The following is an 18705-nucleotide window of genomic DNA, read 5'->3' on the forward strand; positions in this document are numbered from 1 at the left end:
ATGGACGACTCACGGCCTGGACCCGAGGATGTTCATTTTGAATGGGAAGATATCATAGAGTATAAAACTTTCTCAACTCCAAAGCACGGAAAGAGCCCCATTCCAAATCGCCATCTCTCCTTCTCGGAGTATTCGCGGGCGGACCTGAATTTGATCGATAGCGACGTTGATGCCTCGCAATCGAGTGAAACAGAAAGCAATGTTAGCACCGGGCGCTCTAGTAGTGTTGCGGGATCTCACTCAACACGCACTACCTTCTCCCTCGGCGGCGTTGACGACCTTCCCGGGGATGAAGAGCAAATTGATTTTCCTTCGTACGACGATACCAATTCTGGCCTGCGGGTTTCGGGCTCATGCGATGATTTCCATTCCTTTCCGGCAATTAGTCCAACGGGAGACTCTAATTCGCCAGACTTAATAGAACGAGCTGAAGATGATGTCGCAGTTGTTGCTATCCCCTCGAGACATGTAGATTATCTCTCACATGACTGGTGTGAAGAAGATATTTGGTCGTCTTGGAAGCATCTTCGGTCAAAACGATCAGATTATAGCAAAAAGGAAAGATTAGAGAATGCAGCGTGGCGAATTTGGGGGAAAGCAAGACAGAATCTCGTCACAATAAAACCTGACACCATTAGTTGGTATGTGGTGCTAGCCGCGTGTGTGTCGCCTGCTAACATATATCAGGAACAAGGATCGCGATGTCACTTGGCTATACGGGCCTCTTCAGACCATCGCTAACGAGTCAGATTTGTGTTATACTTCAGGAGCTACAGTATCAACTATACACCAGGTCTTACCCCTAAATATAAAGCCTATTCTAAAGAAACGGACCTTGTACGAGACTTTGCTCCAACGCTCCATATCATCGTCTTCTCTGGACAAACAACCCGAAAGCACCGCATTTCGCCCCCATGATGATTATTTAGAGCCGAATCAGAATGATCCGACCAGGAATTCTGTTAGGTATGCTTCCACAACAAGGATTAACTCCGTCCAAAACCTTTCGACGGCAGGAAAAAACGTACGATTTCACGAAAGGGTGGAGCAATATATTGCACTGGAAAAGGGGGACCATGAAGAGCCTGGAAACGAAAATGAACTCGAAGATTGCCTGACGATGTATTACAGTCAGACGCAACAAGCCAACGTGAGGTTATACAACAAAGCTTCCTCACTGTTGGACAAATCTGCACAGGATCCTCCTAGTCCAATGAAAACAATCGCAACGCTTCCAACAACCACACTGAACGATCCTAAGGCTACCGAAACACCTCCCAGGCCTGCCAATAAATCGACTTGTTGGACTCCTTCCTCCTACGTCTACGACACATCCATAGGGACTGTATGCACAGTGGAGTCTGATTCGATCCGGGCAGTCCATGACGATAGTGACGAGGAAGACTGGCTAGAATGTTTCGCTCCTCGGGATGATTATTATGCGACGTCTGATATGACTTCAGGCGGTGAACTCACTTCACGTGATGTTTCTACGTACGATCAAGTCCGAGCCCACGAAGTCGCTCAGGCAAGGTCATCCAGTGAGAGAAATGCTCGCTCAAAACAGGATACCGATAACCCTGATGATTTCTTGCATTCTCACAACATAGCGCCATCTGGTATCACCGCCGTCCTCGAAGAAGAGGCTGCCTCTGAAGATACTTCAATCAGCGAGAAGGGCTCAACAGGAACAGACTCAGACGTCGACTCAGATACACAGAGCACATCAGAAGACTGTAGTGTGGAGTCTGATGAGCCCTCGAATGGCTCTCTTCGTGACTTGGATGTCGAGAGGCTGTCAGACAAAAATGACATGGGCTCTATCCTAAACCCCATCAAGGAAGACTTGGTAGATAGGGTGATGGATGAGTTCTGGATCCTTTTCAACCATCAAGAATGGGACTGTAATATCACCACGTGTAATAACACCTCCCCATCCTCAACACCAACTAGCATCACCACATCAAGTAGTTCAGCGCCGTCGAAGCAAGCTGAAAGGAAGCGGCAAAGGATTGATGACGATGAAGGGGCTGAGGACAATGAGGAGAGGAGATCTCGGCAACCACGCCGATCCTCAGCGCCAAAAGAAGGAGATGAAACAAGATTTGCTTGCCCCTTTCGGAAACACAATTCGCGCCAATATAACATATACAACAATAGAGTATGTGCTTTGAATAACTGGCGGTCAATAGCGAGGGTGAAGTGAGTTTTTCGACCTCGGTTTTATGGATCTTATGCTAATTAGAACTTAGGGAACACTTGTATAGGTGCCATCAAGTTTCACCTCACTGCAAAAGATGTTGGCGAACCTTCAAAACGCAGCAACAGCTTGATTCACACATCACAGTTGCCGCTGGTGATATATGCCATGTTCAACCGGGGAACCCGCCTACAGGAATCACTCCAGTTATCGAGAGACAGCTCAGAAGTAGGAAGAAGTCTCATCCAAATCAAAACGATGGTGACAGATGGAGAGATATTTATAAGCTGCTATTCCCCAATGAAGAAATTCCCTCTCCATGTAAGTTCCTAAAATGCTCAATCTGAGTTACATGTATGCTAACGGTGCCCTAGATTTTGAGGCAGTCAAAACAGAAACCCCGTCGTCGCCTGATTCCCGAGAACTAGCAAATTACGAGGAGTACATTCGGCGTGAGCTCCCCCGCCTGGTTCGTAGTAATATCGAGGAAGTTGTCCACCGGGAGACCCAGCCGCTGGAGGCCTCTTTGATCGGAAGCCTCGTCGGAATCATTCAAGACTGCCAAGACCGAGTTTTTCGAGCATACCGAGAAAGGCAAGGGGTTGATCCAGATATGGTGACCCAAGCCATCTCCCCGGCGAGCAATAATATGTCTCGTTCATTGCCGCGAGTAACTTGGGCTGAAGACTGGGCCGCATACAGCTTACCTCTCCAGTCAAACTTTCTCGACGCTGCATTTGAAGCTCCTCTTCGTACTGAACAGCCTGCACTGGACCTTTCACGGCTCGGACAAGCCGAACAACCAAGACGAGATATTTTCTCCGACTCTGGATACGCAAGTGAGCCTCGCTGCAGTTGCCAGGGTTCTTGTACTTGCCTCAATTCGGGTCTCGACACACGGATCCAAGATGGCATTTCTGGTACTCCTACTAATCGTTTCGGTTTGAGCGATTCAAACGCCTATCCCTCTTGGCATCAACTTGAATCGACGGAAGATGAAGCTGATTGGTGGATGAACATTTGATATTGAGAGCCTTGAAGCCTTTCGATACATTTGTTCATCTGGGGTGGTCATGAAAGCCGGCAAAACAAAGTATAGAACTTTTGCCGAATATATACCATCATCGCGGAGGAAGGCCGGGCCCCACTTATCGGCTCTTGATCAACATCGGAGCCTTATAAAGGATTCGGCGGCGCAGCAGAATGGAGCTGCACACAATAGCAAGTCTCAAGACGATCGAGAAAACCAAAGGCGGGTTCTCGGTCATTGCACTTAACCAGTTGTGCTAATTGGGTTTGCATGTGTATATGAAGATATGTATACTTGCACATTACACCATATATCATATTAGAATTAGCCGTATAATTAGATATGCTACTAAGCAAGTTCTGGCAAGCATGGTTTTACAGGTATCGAATCAAAAAACATACCTCAACCACAACCACTCCGTATTCATTTCAACATGTGATCTAATGTGCTGAACGCCACTATACAGTCCACACGCAAGACATCAGATCTCTACACCAAACTACTATCTCTTTCTGTGCAGAAGGGTCCTCATCACGTGTCAATATTCTTTCTGCCTCCCAACACCGCCGCCCACCGCATCCCACCCCCACCAAAAAAGTTTCCATTCTCCCATCCCACCAAAGAGTCAAAAAGTCCTATCATCCATACACATACCTACCTATACCTAACAAGTACAATGGATGACCCAGCCTTCACCCTCCCGACTCTAAATCCAATCGACGAAAATACGCAAACAATCCTCCTGCACGCCTCCCAGCACAACCTCGCAGCCCTCAAACCCCTGCTGCGCATCCCGGGGAACGCATCTGTGCAAGATCCGGAAACGGGGTTCACGCCGCTGCATGCTGCGATTGCGGCGTGTGAAGATGAGGAGGGGAATTCTTCTGAAGTGGTTGTATGGGAGGTGGGTGGGGAGAAGGGGGATGGGGAGAAGGTGGATATAGAGAAGGCTAAGGATGTCGTGAGGGAGTTATTCATGTCGGGCGCGATTTGGAATGATCTCGATGTAAGGAATGAGACGCCAGGGTGCCTGGCGTGGAGGCTGGGGACGAAGACGAGGGACTTGTATGAGCTGTGTGTGGAGGCGGGGGTTAGGGCGGAGATGCTGTTAGGGATTATGGGGAGGTATGAGGCGTTGGATAGTGGGGATGAAGAGGATGAGGAGGAGGGAGAGGCCGATGTCGATGCCATGGAGAGCGAAACGAATGGGCATACGGCAGAAGGGGTGGAGGGTGAGGGGGAAGAAAAGAAAGATGTCAACTCCGCGGATTACCTAGCCTCGACCCTGAAATTCGAAGACGATAAACTGCTAGATGCCGACGCAAATGGTGTCATGATGGCCTGGGAAACCAATATCATGCGTCGCAGTGTCGATCTCCTCCTACCGAACCAGAACCAGCAAGCAGGAGAAGGAGCCAGGATCCTGAACATCGGGTTCGGAATGGGCATCATAGACCGCATGTTCGCAGCCACCAAACCACGCTCGCATCACATCATCGAAGCACACCCCGCGGTTCTAGAGAAACTGGCAGCAGCAGACTCGGACTTCAGCAGTGCGTGGGAGAGCAGCGCGCCACCAGGAGGGAAATACGTGGTTCATAAGGGCAGATGGCAGGATACGCTACCCGGACTCTTGGAAAGTGGAGAGGTATTTGACGCCATCTACTTCGACACGTTCGGGGAAGATTACAGCGCGCTAAAGGAATTTTTCTCCGAGTTCGTGCCGGGACTACTCGATGAGAATGGGCGGTTTGGGTTCTTTAATGGCCTGGGTGCTGATAGGAGGGTGTGCTATGATGTGTATACCAGGGTTGCGGAGTTGGATTTGAGTGAAGCAGGGATGGATGTGGAGTGGACCGATGTGCCTGTGGAGGAGTTGGGTGGTGAGGGTGAGGGGGAGTGGAAGGGTGTCAGGAGACGGTACTGGACATTGGATACATATAGGTTGCCGATTTGCAGTTTCTTGGCTTGAGATGAGATGGGAGGGGTGGATTTATGAGAGATGAAGCTGGCGATAGATATACTAAATGATACCCGTGCTGTAGCACATGAGACTAAAAGCATATACTATACTTCAAGTGCATAGAACTCTCAAATGGAGGATTGAGACTCTTAGATCTGGACACCCGTTCTTGTCGTTGGTATGTCTTTGTGATTCTAGCTGATATTTCCTCTTTTAAATTTGTAAACAGCATATATAGTTCACAGTACATAAAGAAGGCATAATGACAAGGACCAAGCTTCCGTAGGAGAGGTACATAGTAATCTAGCCTCCAATCCGACCAACCTTTTCTAGTGTAAACAACCCTCCGTAAAACCACAAGTTCTTTATCATTTCGTCGTAATTTCTGGCATATACAAGCATCCTTTCTTCATGTCCGGTACAGTGTCTACTTGTATTTCTCGGGGTGCAGAATACCAGCGAAATTGCCCTCCTTGACGCGCTTGAGAGTCAATGCAGCAATGAGCGCAGCACCAACTCCAGAACCATCCTCAGCAGCAAGGATTTCAATAGGGTCTTCTTCCTTGGGGCTCTTTTTGGCTGGCCAGTCAAGAATCTCTCGGAGTGCCACAGCACCACGTTGCTTGAAGTGGGGGTACTTGTTGAAGACGGATCCGTCGGCGCCGACATGACAGGTCTTGTATCCCTTCTTCTTTGCAATGGCGGCGACACCACAAGCAGAGAGACGTGCAGCACGGGTTCCGATCAGCTCTGCAAGACGACGGATGAGCTCGAGCTCAGGGCGGGTTGTGGTGATAGATAGCTTGTTACTGAAAAGATCGCCCGTCTCAGACAAGTTCTCAAAAGGGTCCCTGTATGACGTCAGGTTCTGCAAATCATAGTATTACACGAAACTTACTCCTCGACCAGGGAAAGGAATGATGAGTCCAAGGTATATGCCTTTCGGAGCTTGTCAATGTTCTGGCCCTCAAAGATGTGGATCTCCTTGTTATCGTGAAGGTCCACCAATACGAGACGGAAGATTTCACCGAGGTATAGACCAGCAATCATCTTCTCGAAAGCTTGCTGACCCGGACGTGGAGAGTCTTTATCGACGATGATGTCGTATTGAGTTCGTGGCAAAACTTTGTGCTCGTTGTCAAAGGCACCCCACTCGCAGTTGATAGCCATTGGCATATCTTTTGGGAGGTTCATGTGAGCCAACTTCGGAATCGATCCACAATCTTCCATGTAAGCTGCGTTACATCCAGTACCAAAAATACATCCAATTTTCATCTTGGGGTCGGTATAAGCAGAAGCGATCATGGTACCAGTAGTATCATTGATCAAAGCAGTTAGCTTGATGGGAACGCCCTTCTCGATGTTAGTGATATCCTAAAATCAGCAGATACGACATACCCGCTTGGCGATGGCAGCCTCAAACATAGGAACCACATTCTCGCCTTCAACACCTGCAATATCAAATCCCTTGGTCCATCGTTGGAGAACACCGTGGTCTATGTAATCTTGTGTGGCTGGGAAGGAGAAGGTGAAACCCAAGTGCAATTCGTCGAGCTTTTGACCATTATGGTGGGTTTCGACGAATTGTTGAAGACAGTCTGCGATGTACTCCCAAAGTTCATCGGACTCGCCAGTCTTCAGCTCTTCTGGCATGCGGTATTTGGATTGAATGATGTCGAATTCAGATTTTTGGTCAGTCAAGATGATCTCACAAACTCGCAAGTTTGTTCCACCCATATCCAGCGCAAGGAAAGTCCCGGTCTCATCACCAGTGGGGAAACCCATGCACCATGTTGGGTTCATAGGCTAAGAGGATTTAACAAATGACATACGAGAATGTTGAATGTTGACTTACGATGCTACCTCCCTCGACTGACAAGCCCTTATCAAGCTCAGTAATGAAGTGGTCAGTGACCTTCTTCAGCATGTGCGCGTCAACCGTGAATAGCTTTTCGAGCCGCTCGATCTGCTGGAGAAGATCCTTTGGCACATCGGCCATGGAACCTATATTTGTATGTCAGTATAAGCCCGCATGCACAAAAGCAACCATGAGCCAAGATCATACGGCCACTAGCACGTAATAGCGGTGAGCTGACTTGCTTTTACCAGTCTCATGAGGTAAGTATGCGTATATAAGTCTATATATTGTTGTTTGGTAAGGAGAAAACAATGCGGTTGGATCTGTCAAGAGCAATGCTAGAGCAGGAGTACCATAATAGGAGTACCATAATAAGAGTATCAAGCAACTCGGGGCTGGTGAACTCTGAAAGAATACCCCTCCCTTGCAACGGGGAGAAACTCCACTGTACCACAAGGGCACGCGGGCATGATGAATAGCCAAATGCCAGAGTATATTCCTTGAATAACGCAGTACCTCCCTCACAAGGATTCCATCTGAATACAAACAATGCGTGGGAAATAGGGGAGTACTGACCCTTTCGGGAAGGCGGACGGCGGGGTCCAAGACCGACCATATTGAACAGGGATTGCGAGAGAGGGAAGAGGGATGGACTGTATGTGAACCTTGGGATCCCAAAGATTGAAGGATAAGAGGACGAGAGAGGATTGGAGATGGAAAAGAAGCAATGGGAAATGGGGAGAGTTTTTGATTCTTGTGATAAAACCTGGTGGGATGTCCCCGGCCCGTTTCGTCACAGCGACGCGACCCCCACCAACATTGCTTACTCATCAATTATTTCAGCCACAGCCACACAAGGAAACCACTGTGGCTGACACATCTCTAGAAGAACACCTTGCGTAAGCTCTACAGTACACAGAGCTTAATCACTCCGCGTATACTTACAATCACCACCACTCCAAACCAAGGACTTTTCTTCTCCGAGGCCCATTTGATTTTCCCGCTGGCCTGCCTCTGTGATTCAAGATGAGGCCATTGGCGATCGCAACCGCCGTCCTCTCATTTGCATCCGCTGCTGTTTGCGTAGAGAAGGGAAACTTGACGAAACCACTTACCTCCAAACTTATTTTACCCTCAACCTTCAGACCCGCGCAGAATTTCAAAAATGCCAACTTGGTACATATTATCAATCTAGAGAAGAGCTATCCAAAAGAATCCATCAATGTGGTGATTGAGAACGTCGCCAGTACGCCCCAAGATGAGTATTTCATACCATTCACGTCCCAGCAGATGGCGACGATTGGAGGATTGGAGGTGAAGGACAGGAAGAACCCAGAAAGTCCTTTGTTCGAAGTGGAGGCTGTTGAATTTGACACTACAAGGCAAGTTCATTATCTACCTACCATTGACAGGCACTAACAGATGCTATAGTGACACGCAATTCTATCGCATACATCTTCCAGAACCCCTTGCACCCAAGGCACAGCAAACATTAGGCATTTCTTTCTACTACCTCTCGGCATTGAACCCTCTACCAGCGACCATTGCCCAAGCAGACAAGCAATACCTCGTTTACACGTTATCCGCGTATTGCCAGTCAGCATATGATACATTGAAGCAGAAGACGGAGGTCAAGTTTCCCTCGACTACGGTTCCTGAATACACGATTGTTCCAGGAACAAAGGGCTCACCGGAATCGCCCCAGAAGCAGGGCTCCAAGTTCACATATGGATCATATGGAGAGGTACCAGCTGGTGCCGTGGAGCCAGTCAAGGTCCGATATGAATTCACGAAGCCATTGATCCACGTATCAGAGTTGGAGAGGGATATTGAAGTTAGCCACTGGGGTGGAAACATTGCATTCGAGGAGCGATATATCATGACGAACCGGGCTGCCAACCTCAGCAAGCAGTTCTCCCGAGTCGAGTGGGCTTCTCAGACATACTACAATCCTCCATCCACAGCAGTGAAGGAACTCAGGTTCCCTTTGAGAGTTGGAAGCTTGGAGCCATACTTCACGGATGTTATTGGTAACGTCTCTACATCCAGATTCAGGAGTAACAGACGCGAGGCCAACCTTGAGATCAAGCCCAGATATCCAGTATTCGGAGGCTGGAACTACCCATTCCGTGTCGGATGGAACGCGGATCTCAAAAAGTACCTGCGTAAACTGAGTGGTGGAGAAGGCTATGTTCTGAATGTACCTTTCCTTGAGGGGCCAAAACAGCCTGAAGGAATCGAGTACGAACATATCGAGCTTCGTGTGATCCTCCCAGAGGGCGCTGAGTATGTTATCCACTTCTACTCAACACTGCATCTGCTAACAAGTCACAGGAATGTTCAATACAGCACCACCGTCCCTCTCGTTAGCGCTAGCACCTCCCTCCACCGAACATTCATGGACACTACCGGCCGCACAGCACTCACTCTGACTGCAATCAACATCGTCGATGATCTCCGAGACCGTGAGCTGATAGTGACCTATGACTACCCACTCCTAGCTGGTTTCCGGAAACCATTGGTGATTTTTGTGACCATTTTGAGCTTGTTCGCTGCGGCGTGGGGAATTGGCAGTCTGGATGTCACAATAAAGAACAAGCGATCTTAGAGGAGTTCTGGGAGGCGTATATGTACAGTTATAGCGATGCGATGTAGAATAAAAAGTCGTTTCCTTGTCCATTTTCTCTTGGCTTTCGTCATGGCAAGTGCCTACCTAGCATTTGCGACAGTGGGAGATTTCTTCTTGAGACTTAATCACAAGCACGCTCGGGTTTTTTAAATCATTTCTCATGCCTTGCTTGTGGGCTGTAAGAACGGGGACAACCTGGTTCGAGTATCGATTGTCAAAAGATCGCTAATTGTAATTACAAATAGTATCAGCTGACTCGCACATGTTGCCCAAGTTGGCGCGTCAATGCGAAGCGCGATCTCGAGATATGCCTGCACATATAAAAAACGCCGTCTTCAAGGGATTCAAGGCACATCAGAATGCGCCACGCTCGCAGACTAGACAGCTCTATTTGTATCCGCAAGTTGAAGCATTTTGAAATCTAGAACTTGAAAGCCGTGAGGTGATTGTTATCTGAAACGTCCCGTCCTTGAATCATTCTATATTTAAACTTAAGCGGGACGAGAAGTTAAGCTTGATCTAGGATCAACGCTACATCCTCCATGTGGTCCATCAGCCGACAGGTGCCTCTACGGAACGGTACGGAAAAATAGGCACATTTTTTGCACAAGCCACCCTACTAAATTCGCATTAAAATAACCTATTTTATGGCTAAATATGAAGAATTCCTTCTGGAAAATTTATGAAATAAAAGATCGTAGCTCTATTTAATATATATACTCTCAGTTTACTCAAAATTTCAAATTATTGCTGGCAGCAAGGTGATATTAGGTGGTGGATTTAGTATGGATCAAATCCGCCTATTTTATCGTACCCCACAGCTTGCCCACTTTCTCTGGAGGGGTTCCTTGTTCCCTGAAATATGATTGGGGATCCCAGCGACGAGGCCACTAATAGTCGGCGACTGGAAGTCACTTGATAACAATACGGAGCTGTGCTTGTGCAGAGGTACTCCACAGTCTCGGAGGAACTGTGGCTTAATGAGAAAATGAGGTGCTCTTTCTTGCCCTGTACTGTATAAACCCGTCGGTAGCCAATCCCTTGCGTCCTGGGCCTGTTCCTGTGTCCTGGGTCTTTTCCTTTGCACTCTACCGTCTAAGTTTCTACTCAGCTTCAGTGTCCAGTGTTGCTTGCATACTCGATATATGTGTTTCGCCTACGAGCAATTGAAGCATTGGTGTACCGACGCTCCATTCGGTCGATAATTTCAGCCATCAGAGACAGATACCTCGCAGAGGTAGTAGGAGCCCAAGATGCGCTCGTCCACACCCCTCTTTGCAATTGCCCTCTTCCTCAGTATACCAAATGTAAAAGCAAACGACCTCGACACATCCTGCTGGTATGAGACGAACAACCAAATACAGTCCTCCTCAGACGGACCATGTGGTGTTATATCACCTGGTACCGTGCGTCTTCCCCTACTACTATTACTTCCTTTCTAACAAACCCAGGGCTACAAAACCTGCTGCGCTGTTAATGACACCTGTCTCGCCGACGGCATATGCCAATATACACACGCAGGCCCTACTCTAGGCCAAACAACCGGCTACTACGTCGGCGGTTGCACAGATCCCAGCCTAAATTCCGATAACTGCAACACCCACTGTTCCTCTTTCAACTACACAGATATTGTCTACAACAAAACGACAGACAGGTGGCATTGCTGTGGCGATACAGATGGCATTATACACTGCGATGATCCGGAGCCCGAGTTATTTGATGCGCCGGGCCCTGTACATCTGGGAGCTGGATACTATACCGTGCCGAGCGTTGTGAGTACGACTGCTGCTTCCATAAGTACGCATACACATAAAAGTTCAACCTCAAATCCTTCTGACCCTGCTGCTGTATCTGCCTCGGCCTCAGCCTCGGCCATTGCTGTCAGCAAGAGTACTTCCAGCGCAGGGACCTTGAGCACAGGAGCAAAGGCCGGAATCGGTATAGGATCCGCAATCGGTGGTCTCGTGATAATCGGACTCATAATATTCTTTGCAATGCGCCATCGACGGAACAAGCAAGGAAGCTACGGCGGTGCGGAAGTGGGACCGTCGCCAGTCACAGATAGGGGAGCGCTGGTAGGACATCACCCAGGGGTAGAACATTACCCAGTGGTAGGACATCACCCAGAACTTGGAAATATGCAAGTGAACATGCAGCATATTGCGCGAAGTCCCATGTCTCAAAACTCGACAGTATATAGTGATATCAGCAGTGGAATGGGGGATACTCCGGTAGTGCCAATATCGGAGGATTCTCGTAGTGGCTATGGGAGTAGAGAGTATCCTCCTGAGAAAGAGTCCTACGGCGCGGAAACTACTATTGGGAGACAGGAATTGCGTGGAAACGATGCTCCGAGGCATGAACTAGCTTGAAGAAATGTTAAATATTTAGAGATAATATTTGTAAATACGGTTGTAAATATTGAGTGGGTATACAGAGCTCTAGTCTTAATGTAAAGTCTCCAAAGCTTGAATTTGAACGCCAGTGTCTATGAAGCCTTCATTTATCTCACTTCCTAATACTCAGAACCCCTCCATTGAGCTCTATCAAATCCCAGGAAATGATACCCCATGAATCATTTCCCCCCCTCACTCATAATCTCCACCACCCTCTCCCCAACCCCCCTCCCCATCCTCGCATACCCCTTAGCGGTAAAATGCAACCCATCATCCCAAATCTCCTTTCTCTCTTCCTCACTCATACTATGATACGGAATCTTTTCCTTCAAATCAAACAGAAACCTAGAAATCCACAGCCAGCTCGTTAGTCAAAACATCCCTTCATTATTCGATCGATCCCAAAGAACAGCTTCCCGCTTCTAAAAAAAAAAAGGAAAAAAGGAAACTTTACAAGCTTTCCTTCTCCTCCACAAACCGCCTAATAGACCCATTCAACTCATCCCTCTTCGCATCTAACTTCCCGCTCTTGACCCCACACTCCGGCACCGTCATAACGACCACCCGCGCCCCATGATCCAGTGGCATCTGCAGCACGTTCTTGATATCCGTAAATATATCATTCGCGGGTCGTCCATAGCCGAGATCGTTCGTCCCGCCTAGGAAGATCACGAGGTCGTATGGTTCTTCGGACGTTCGATCCGACGCATCTATTTATTCGTCTACCTGATTAACTAAACATGACATCAAATCAAATCAAATCTAGTTTCGATTCCTCCCAAGCTAATCTCATAGACTTTGTATGGAGTAGGAGAGGAGAGATATGAGGGGAGGGGAAACAAGAGGACAGGACAAAACATACAAATCTCATTCATCCGTCCCCCCATATGCAGCACCAGCTCTCCACTAACCCCCTGCTCATCAACACTGATTTCCCACTCTTTTCCCGGCAAGGCTGCTGTGAGGACTTGTTCCATCGTCGTGCAGTAGGGTGCGTAGCTGAGGCCGTGGTGCGTGTAGCCTTCTGTGAGGGAGTCGCCGAAGCAGAGGATTCTGAGGGGCTTAGGCTCCATGTTTGTCTAGATACTTGGAACTTAATGGGAAATAGGGTTGGAAGAGAGAAGGAGAGATAGTTGCAGAAAAGTGCTATGGAAGAGGCTGAGTTGAAGGTCCTGGGTAGGTAGGGGTAGGTAGGCAGCAGGTTTCACGTGATTTGACTCCTTGTCTGCTCCGGTTTTTTACACTTTGTAGGTATGGAATTGGAATTCGTTGAAAACATAAGGAGATATCTATCATATTCTACTAGGTTGTGACGCGGATGATGTTGGAAATCTTAGTTGTGCTGATGGTACTTCTCGAGTGCTTCCCCCTGAGATAAGCGCTTACTATTCCACGCTCCTCTACCACACACATTAGAGAAGCAATGTACTCTTGGGATACTTACCTAAATCCTTTGGTAAAACTTAGGGGTTGAATTAACAATTCTGTCTCTAGGAGCACATGAAGCATAGATTGTATTAAATGCGACGCTATTTATCCCATTACATAGATAAATATCAGCCGGATTTCAGCAACAGAAAATGACGTCCCTCTCGTAATGTACAATGTGGGTAGCTACACGATCTTGAGCAACCCTACTACTTACGCTACACAATTGTCCCAGTACATCAAATAAACTCCCTTTCCTTCAACTCAAACACAGCATTCAGTACCAGAGTGAGGACCAACATCACACATAACATGGTTGGTCCAAATTTATCGTGGTATTTGATAGCCTTCCGCGTCCGGATTGCATAACTTCTCCACATGTAGATACCGACGGAGTAGAGGAGGAAAAAAGCGGCAATGGCAGTCAAACTTCCAGCGGCAAAGAAGGACATGCGTGATGGCTTGTCGCCGAAATTCAGTAGTGTCGTGGCTGCTAAAGCGAGCCAGATGGAAATCTCAAGCTGGATAAATGTTAGTATTGTCACCAACATGTGAATGGAGTACATACCCAAGACAAGAAAGTCCTCTCGGCAGCAAAGAAGACCTTTGGCTCTACTCTCACCGGCACATGAATCTTCTTCCCCTTTGGTGCTTTGAATCTCCTGCTGATAATCCTACCCTCTCCAAGTTGAGCTTGCATTCCACTTCTAGGGACCTCTGATGGCTTTGCTATTGGCTTGACTATACGCAGAGTGTTAAGCACGGACTGACCAGCCAATCTTGCGTGCTTCTTTATAACCTTCGAGTAATATGGCCAACCTCCAATTCGACGCGCTTCTTCGATGGCTTCTACCTCGTCATCTTCCTCATCGGAATCATATAGAGGGTAATCCTCATTGAGAGGAAGCGCAGCTAATTGCTCTTCAATGTCTAGAGAGTTTCCGGTAGCACGGTTCTGTAAGTCTCGATCGCCCAGTTCATCGCGGGTCTTGCGTAATCGATTAATATTCTCGTCCGAGCTATTTGCAACAGCAGTGTTTGATGACTCCTGTGAGATATCGTAATCATCGTCGGAATCGTCATCCTCGTCGTCGCTAGTGCTAGTTGTATTCGTCCGAGGAGCATGGTGGATGCCAAAATTATGTGTGGCGGGTTTACGAATATCGATATCCATCTGTGGGAACCAGAAAGGGATCAAATTGATACGAGTAGGGAAGAGTGTTGCTGTCCCGTGAATAAATTTAGAGAATTTTGGTACAGCTTCAACCAGATGGCTGGAAATCAGCTGTCGAACCCAATCAGGTGGTTCTTGGCCAGATTGCGTCTGAAGCTTCACCTCAAGAACTGCGTATGGAAATATTTCAATATCCTCAGGTGGCAATTGCGAGAACGGAAAGTCGATTCCAATATCCATTCGTCTCCAGTTGTCACCAGCTCTGGCACGCCCGTCGAGGTTATCCTCGCGAACCATTGTAAGTTCCGTGTCGAGAGAAATTCGAACTCGAGCATCAGCAGGTAGTTGAAAGGCGGTACGGTGGTAAAACGATCGGCAGACTGGCTTATACCCTTTTTTCAATATCGAATACTGGATTTCCTTTGCAAGTCGTTCATCCTCGTTTATGACCGCAGCAGGTTTCTTCCCATCTTTCCGTGCCTTTTCGAAAATGGCTTCCGGAAGCATGGCTCCTTGTAGGTATGCATTGACATTCTTCTCCTTCATAGCAAATCTAGCCTTTACTGACTTCTCTCCAGTCCAGTCTTCACGATGTGTCTTCCTCTCCACGAAAATGGTTTCTGTATCCATTCCACCATACCATCGCAGACGTATCGCTTCCGCGCCTTCTGTCTTTTTCAGGCGACCTTCGTAGAGATCCCACACTTCGGGGTTATCGTAGTAGATGGAAGTAATGGCCGTGTCTTTCTCATCAAACTCTTTATTTGAGTTGAAAACGAGAACGGGGAGATGCTATTTATTATTAGAGAGAGAAAAGACCACCCCAAAACAGAAATATACACACCTTCATTATGATAAGCTTCACCTCGGTTATATTGTCCTTGTGCACCCAGTATTTGGTTGTTTGTCGAATGAAGCTGCCCTGGCTACCACCTGCGGCGCTATCACCCGTCACAGGCTTTCCCTTCGACTTGACAGTATCCCACAATTTTGAAAGCTTGATGATGTCCGAATCGTAGTTATCCTTGAAAAATGGCTTGGCCTTTAGTCGCGTCGCAAAAACAGGTTTAAGGATCCATTTCGTTTGTTTCTGCTATGGTCAGCCTTGCCTGCAAAGCAAAGATTCAAACTTACGTCGTGCTTCTTGATGATCTTCTGGAAGCCCGTGTAGTTCAGCTGGACGAATTTGGCGAGATCATTGACCTCTGCAGTGATCTCGTTCAGATCTTCCTCCAGCAGCATGAAGTCCTCGCTATCCGGCTCATCATTATCCTGGACACCACTACCATCTCTGGCCCTGGGCCTCCTACTTTCCATTCTCTGCACAACATCTTTGACCTCCTTCTCGGTACTCCCGATCCGTCTGGATATCTCAATGATCTTGAGCTTCTGCTTCGTATAGACTTTATCTAATTCCTGCTCGATGCGCGAGATAAACTTGCCCTCGTCCTCCTCGGTCCACTCCTGCCTCTTCGGTTTGGGGTTCTGCTTGGTGGGAGGCGACACATAATCCTTCTTCAGAGTCTCCTTCAGCTCATCGTAGGCGATGTAGTACCATTCGTACTCGTCAATTATACTCGAGCGGAGCTGCTCGCCGAACTTCATGACGATAAAGCCTGGTAGGATATTGTATTGCCCTCGAGCTCCGCGGATTTGAAACTGCCAGGGACTTCTTTTGGTCCTGAGGTCTTTGAGAATTAGCATTTGAGAGTCATATCGAGGGCGCGTTGTAAGATAATTGATTGAGGGGCACGATGAAGCCTCAGAGTGAACGTTGAGGGGGGTTCAAGACAGGTGTTTGGTTGTGAAATTGGCATACCTATTGAAGGGAGGAGCGGGGGACTGCGATAAAACTATAAATTTCTGCCAGAAAGGTAGTGACAGCGAACAAGTTACCAGTTTTACCAATATTATCCAAAAAGAAGAAGATTGGGTCGTTGGAGGGGAAGCTCTTCCATTGGCCAATTAAATAATGTTACTGGCACATGTGCAAGCTAAGGTACTTCCGTACAGTACACTATAGTATCTTATCGCATTGCTTAGTTCTCGTTTCAACGTAACCTAGGCGTATATATGAGTATTAGCCGATTAGCATATCATTTCCTAACCTCACCTCATCTTCTTCTACTGCATTGATCTTGAACTACCCAAAAGACCTTTACACTCATACTATACATCAGTGCTTTTCTGTGCACCCGCTAAACTTTATTACTACTTGAATTAAGCTTTCAAAACTCGGGGTTTTTTGTTGCGTGTTTTTCATGCTCTTAATCAAGTGTTTACCGTACAGTGTGTTGGTGGAAAGATGTTGGATTTCTGAGTCATGTTTCTTGGAGAAGGAACCAGCCTTAGTCGGAGGGTGGTATGCTCTTTTTAAGGCTGGGATAGAGTAGGTGGATATTGCCTGGGATCGAGCTCTTTAAGTAAAGAAAGGCTTTGAGCGTACTCTATCATTGGCACCCTAATAAATGTCTCGCAAGAGCGATGCGCTCCTTCCCAAGTCCGAGGCCACATTTCATCAATCGATCTTTTAGATCCTCCAGCCTTAGAGGTAGTAGGAAAGAGAGAGCGAGGGAAGAGATCATTGTTAATTTGACTTGTGATATGATGATTGATGATACAGTACTCGATATGCGACTGCCCGAGAAATGGAGACCAGGCGCAGAGAAAGTGTTTATAGTTATGACATTGCCTTATATATTCATCACCATCATCTCAATACACAATATTCTCCCCTTTAGGTATTCTATTCAGCTAGATGCAATGCAATGCAAGAATATGCCATAGGTCGCAAACGCAACTGCGAATGCAAACGCCAAAACCGTATGCTATATCCACATGACTACATGCGAGAAAATTAACCACCACATCTCATCCTGTCTCCTAGCAAGCCAAGTATCTATCTACAATGCGAAAGCAAGCACAAGTCCTCCAATCAACGCAATACCACCCTGGGCCAAGTTGCTCGCAGCCGCGTTGGCGACCACGATAGGCGCGGTGGCCGAGGAGCTAGAGCTGGCTCCGGTCTTGGTCGCGCCGATAGTCGACTTGAGCAGCGTGGTACTAGTATTGGCGATGGCGGACGTTGTTGGGGCCACGAGAGTTGTATTGGATGCGGCGGTTGCGCTGGAGTTGGAGATTGTCGCGGATGCGAGCTTTACCTCGGGGGTTGTGAGGCCGGCAGATGCTGTGACGGTGACGATAGAAACTATTGTGCTAGAGCAGGGGCTGGGAATGGCGCTGGAAACGGCGCTGGAAACGGTGCTGGGAATGGCGCTGGGAATGGCGCTGGCAATGGCGCTCGCGGATGAGACTGAGGATACAGAAGACGAGGAAGAGGAAGAGGCAGAGCCTCCAGTGATATGGAATGGCTGAGAGTATTGGAAGATAGTTGGGTCCGAGTTCAACTGGATCTTGAAGCCGTAGGTCACAGCGGTAGAAGAAGGAACCTTCCAAGTGTAGCTGCCGACGCTGTTCTTGATGGAAGTGATGGTGTCTCCCGGTTGAAGGGTCGCGGGGTCATTGCCAGCCAAGATAACGATTGATACAGTATCGCTGTCGGAGGTATAGCTAGATGCGGTCCAGGTAATGGTGAAATCGGACCCAGCAACTAGGTTTTGATCTTTGGTACTCGGCGAACTAATGGCATCGAAGCCGGGAGTAGGGTCGGTCGCAAGAACAGCGGAGGTGAAGGCGGCGAGCGCGAAAATAGTCTGGGTGAAACGCATGATGATTGATTATTGGGAGAAATAGAAAGATTTCAATGAATGGACAGTATCTGAGATACAAACAGTGAGGAATTACTAGATGAAAAGTGCAGTGATGGACGGACGAGGGAAGGATGAAGGAATGGGCATCTGGGGATATTTAAAGCGAGTCATTTCGAAGGGCTCAATCACGCACGAGGGTATTTTAAGCGTTGTGCCGTAATTAAGCATTGGATTCAAGGCACAATGAGGGGCAGTAAGCCGATGAAGGATGGGATGGTTGGAATCCAAGTACCAAGTACAAATTGGTGTCAAGGGGG

At 47.8% G+C, this 18705-nt stretch overlaps 7 protein-coding genes across 7 annotated transcripts; 3 read left to right on the forward strand and 4 right to left on the reverse strand.

Moving 5' to 3' along the window:
• REG1 (Resistance to glucose repression protein) lies at positions 1–3224 on the forward strand (the record flags this gene model as incomplete). The annotated part of the gene is made up of 4 exons (XM_031147608.1): positions 1–641; positions 688–2202; positions 2253–2521; positions 2575–3224. 4 exons carry the CDS (start codon positions 1–3, stop codon positions 3222–3224), a joined length of 3075 nt encoding a protein of 1024 aa, XP_031006826.1.
• Positions 3225–3906: 682 nt separating this feature from the next.
• Positions 3907–5202, forward strand: RMT2 (Protein arginine N-methyltransferase; the record flags this gene model as incomplete). Its single annotated transcript, XM_031147609.1, has 1 exon — positions 3907–5202. One exon carries the CDS (start codon positions 3907–3909, stop codon positions 5200–5202), a length of 1296 nt encoding a protein of 431 aa, XP_031006822.1.
• Positions 5203–5620: 418 nt separating this feature from the next.
• Positions 5621–7192, reverse strand: hxkA_1 (Hexokinase; the record flags this gene model as incomplete). The annotated part of the gene is made up of 4 exons (XM_031147610.1): positions 5621–6044; positions 6092–6546; positions 6592–6999; positions 7049–7192. The coding sequence occupies 4 exons, from the start codon at positions 7190–7192 to the stop codon at positions 5621–5623; spliced, it is 1431 nt and encodes a 476-aa protein (XP_031006821.1).
• Positions 7193–8077: 885 nt separating this feature from the next.
• Positions 8078–9659, forward strand: OST1 (Dolichyl-diphosphooligosaccharide--protein glycosyltransferase subunit; the record flags this gene model as incomplete). Its single annotated transcript, XM_031147611.1, has 3 exons — positions 8078–8413; positions 8439–9337; positions 9386–9659. 3 exons carry the CDS (start codon positions 8078–8080, stop codon positions 9657–9659), a joined length of 1509 nt encoding a protein of 502 aa, XP_031006823.1.
• A 2596-nt stretch (positions 9660–12255) lies between these two features.
• Positions 12256–13149, reverse strand: LHYA1_G002637 (uncharacterized protein; the record flags this gene model as incomplete). Its single annotated transcript, XM_031147612.1, has 3 exons — positions 12256–12421; positions 12531–12786; positions 12939–13149. The coding sequence occupies 3 exons, from the start codon at positions 13147–13149 to the stop codon at positions 12256–12258; spliced, it is 633 nt and encodes a 210-aa protein (XP_031006884.1).
• Positions 13150–13743: 594 nt separating this feature from the next.
• vtc4 (Vacuolar transporter chaperone) lies at positions 13744–16382 on the reverse strand (the record flags this gene model as incomplete). Its single annotated transcript, XM_031147613.1, has 4 exons — positions 13744–14025; positions 14073–15470; positions 15523–15768; positions 15813–16382. The coding sequence occupies 4 exons, from the start codon at positions 16380–16382 to the stop codon at positions 13744–13746; spliced, it is 2496 nt and encodes an 831-aa protein (XP_031006829.1).
• A 1199-nt stretch (positions 16383–17581) lies between these two features.
• LHYA1_G002639 (uncharacterized protein) lies at positions 17582–18406 on the reverse strand (the record flags this gene model as incomplete). Its single annotated transcript, XM_031147614.1, has 1 exon — positions 17582–18406. The coding sequence occupies one exon, from the start codon at positions 18404–18406 to the stop codon at positions 17582–17584; it is 825 nt and encodes a 274-aa protein (XP_031006828.1).
• Positions 18407–18705: the final 299 nt, after the last annotated feature.

This window comes from Lachnellula hyalina (assembly GCF_007821495.1).
Source record: "Lachnellula hyalina strain CBS 185.66 chromosome Unknown contig00037, whole genome shotgun sequence".
Classification (NCBI taxonomy): Eukaryota; Fungi; Ascomycota; class Leotiomycetes; order Helotiales; family Lachnaceae; genus Lachnellula; species Lachnellula hyalina.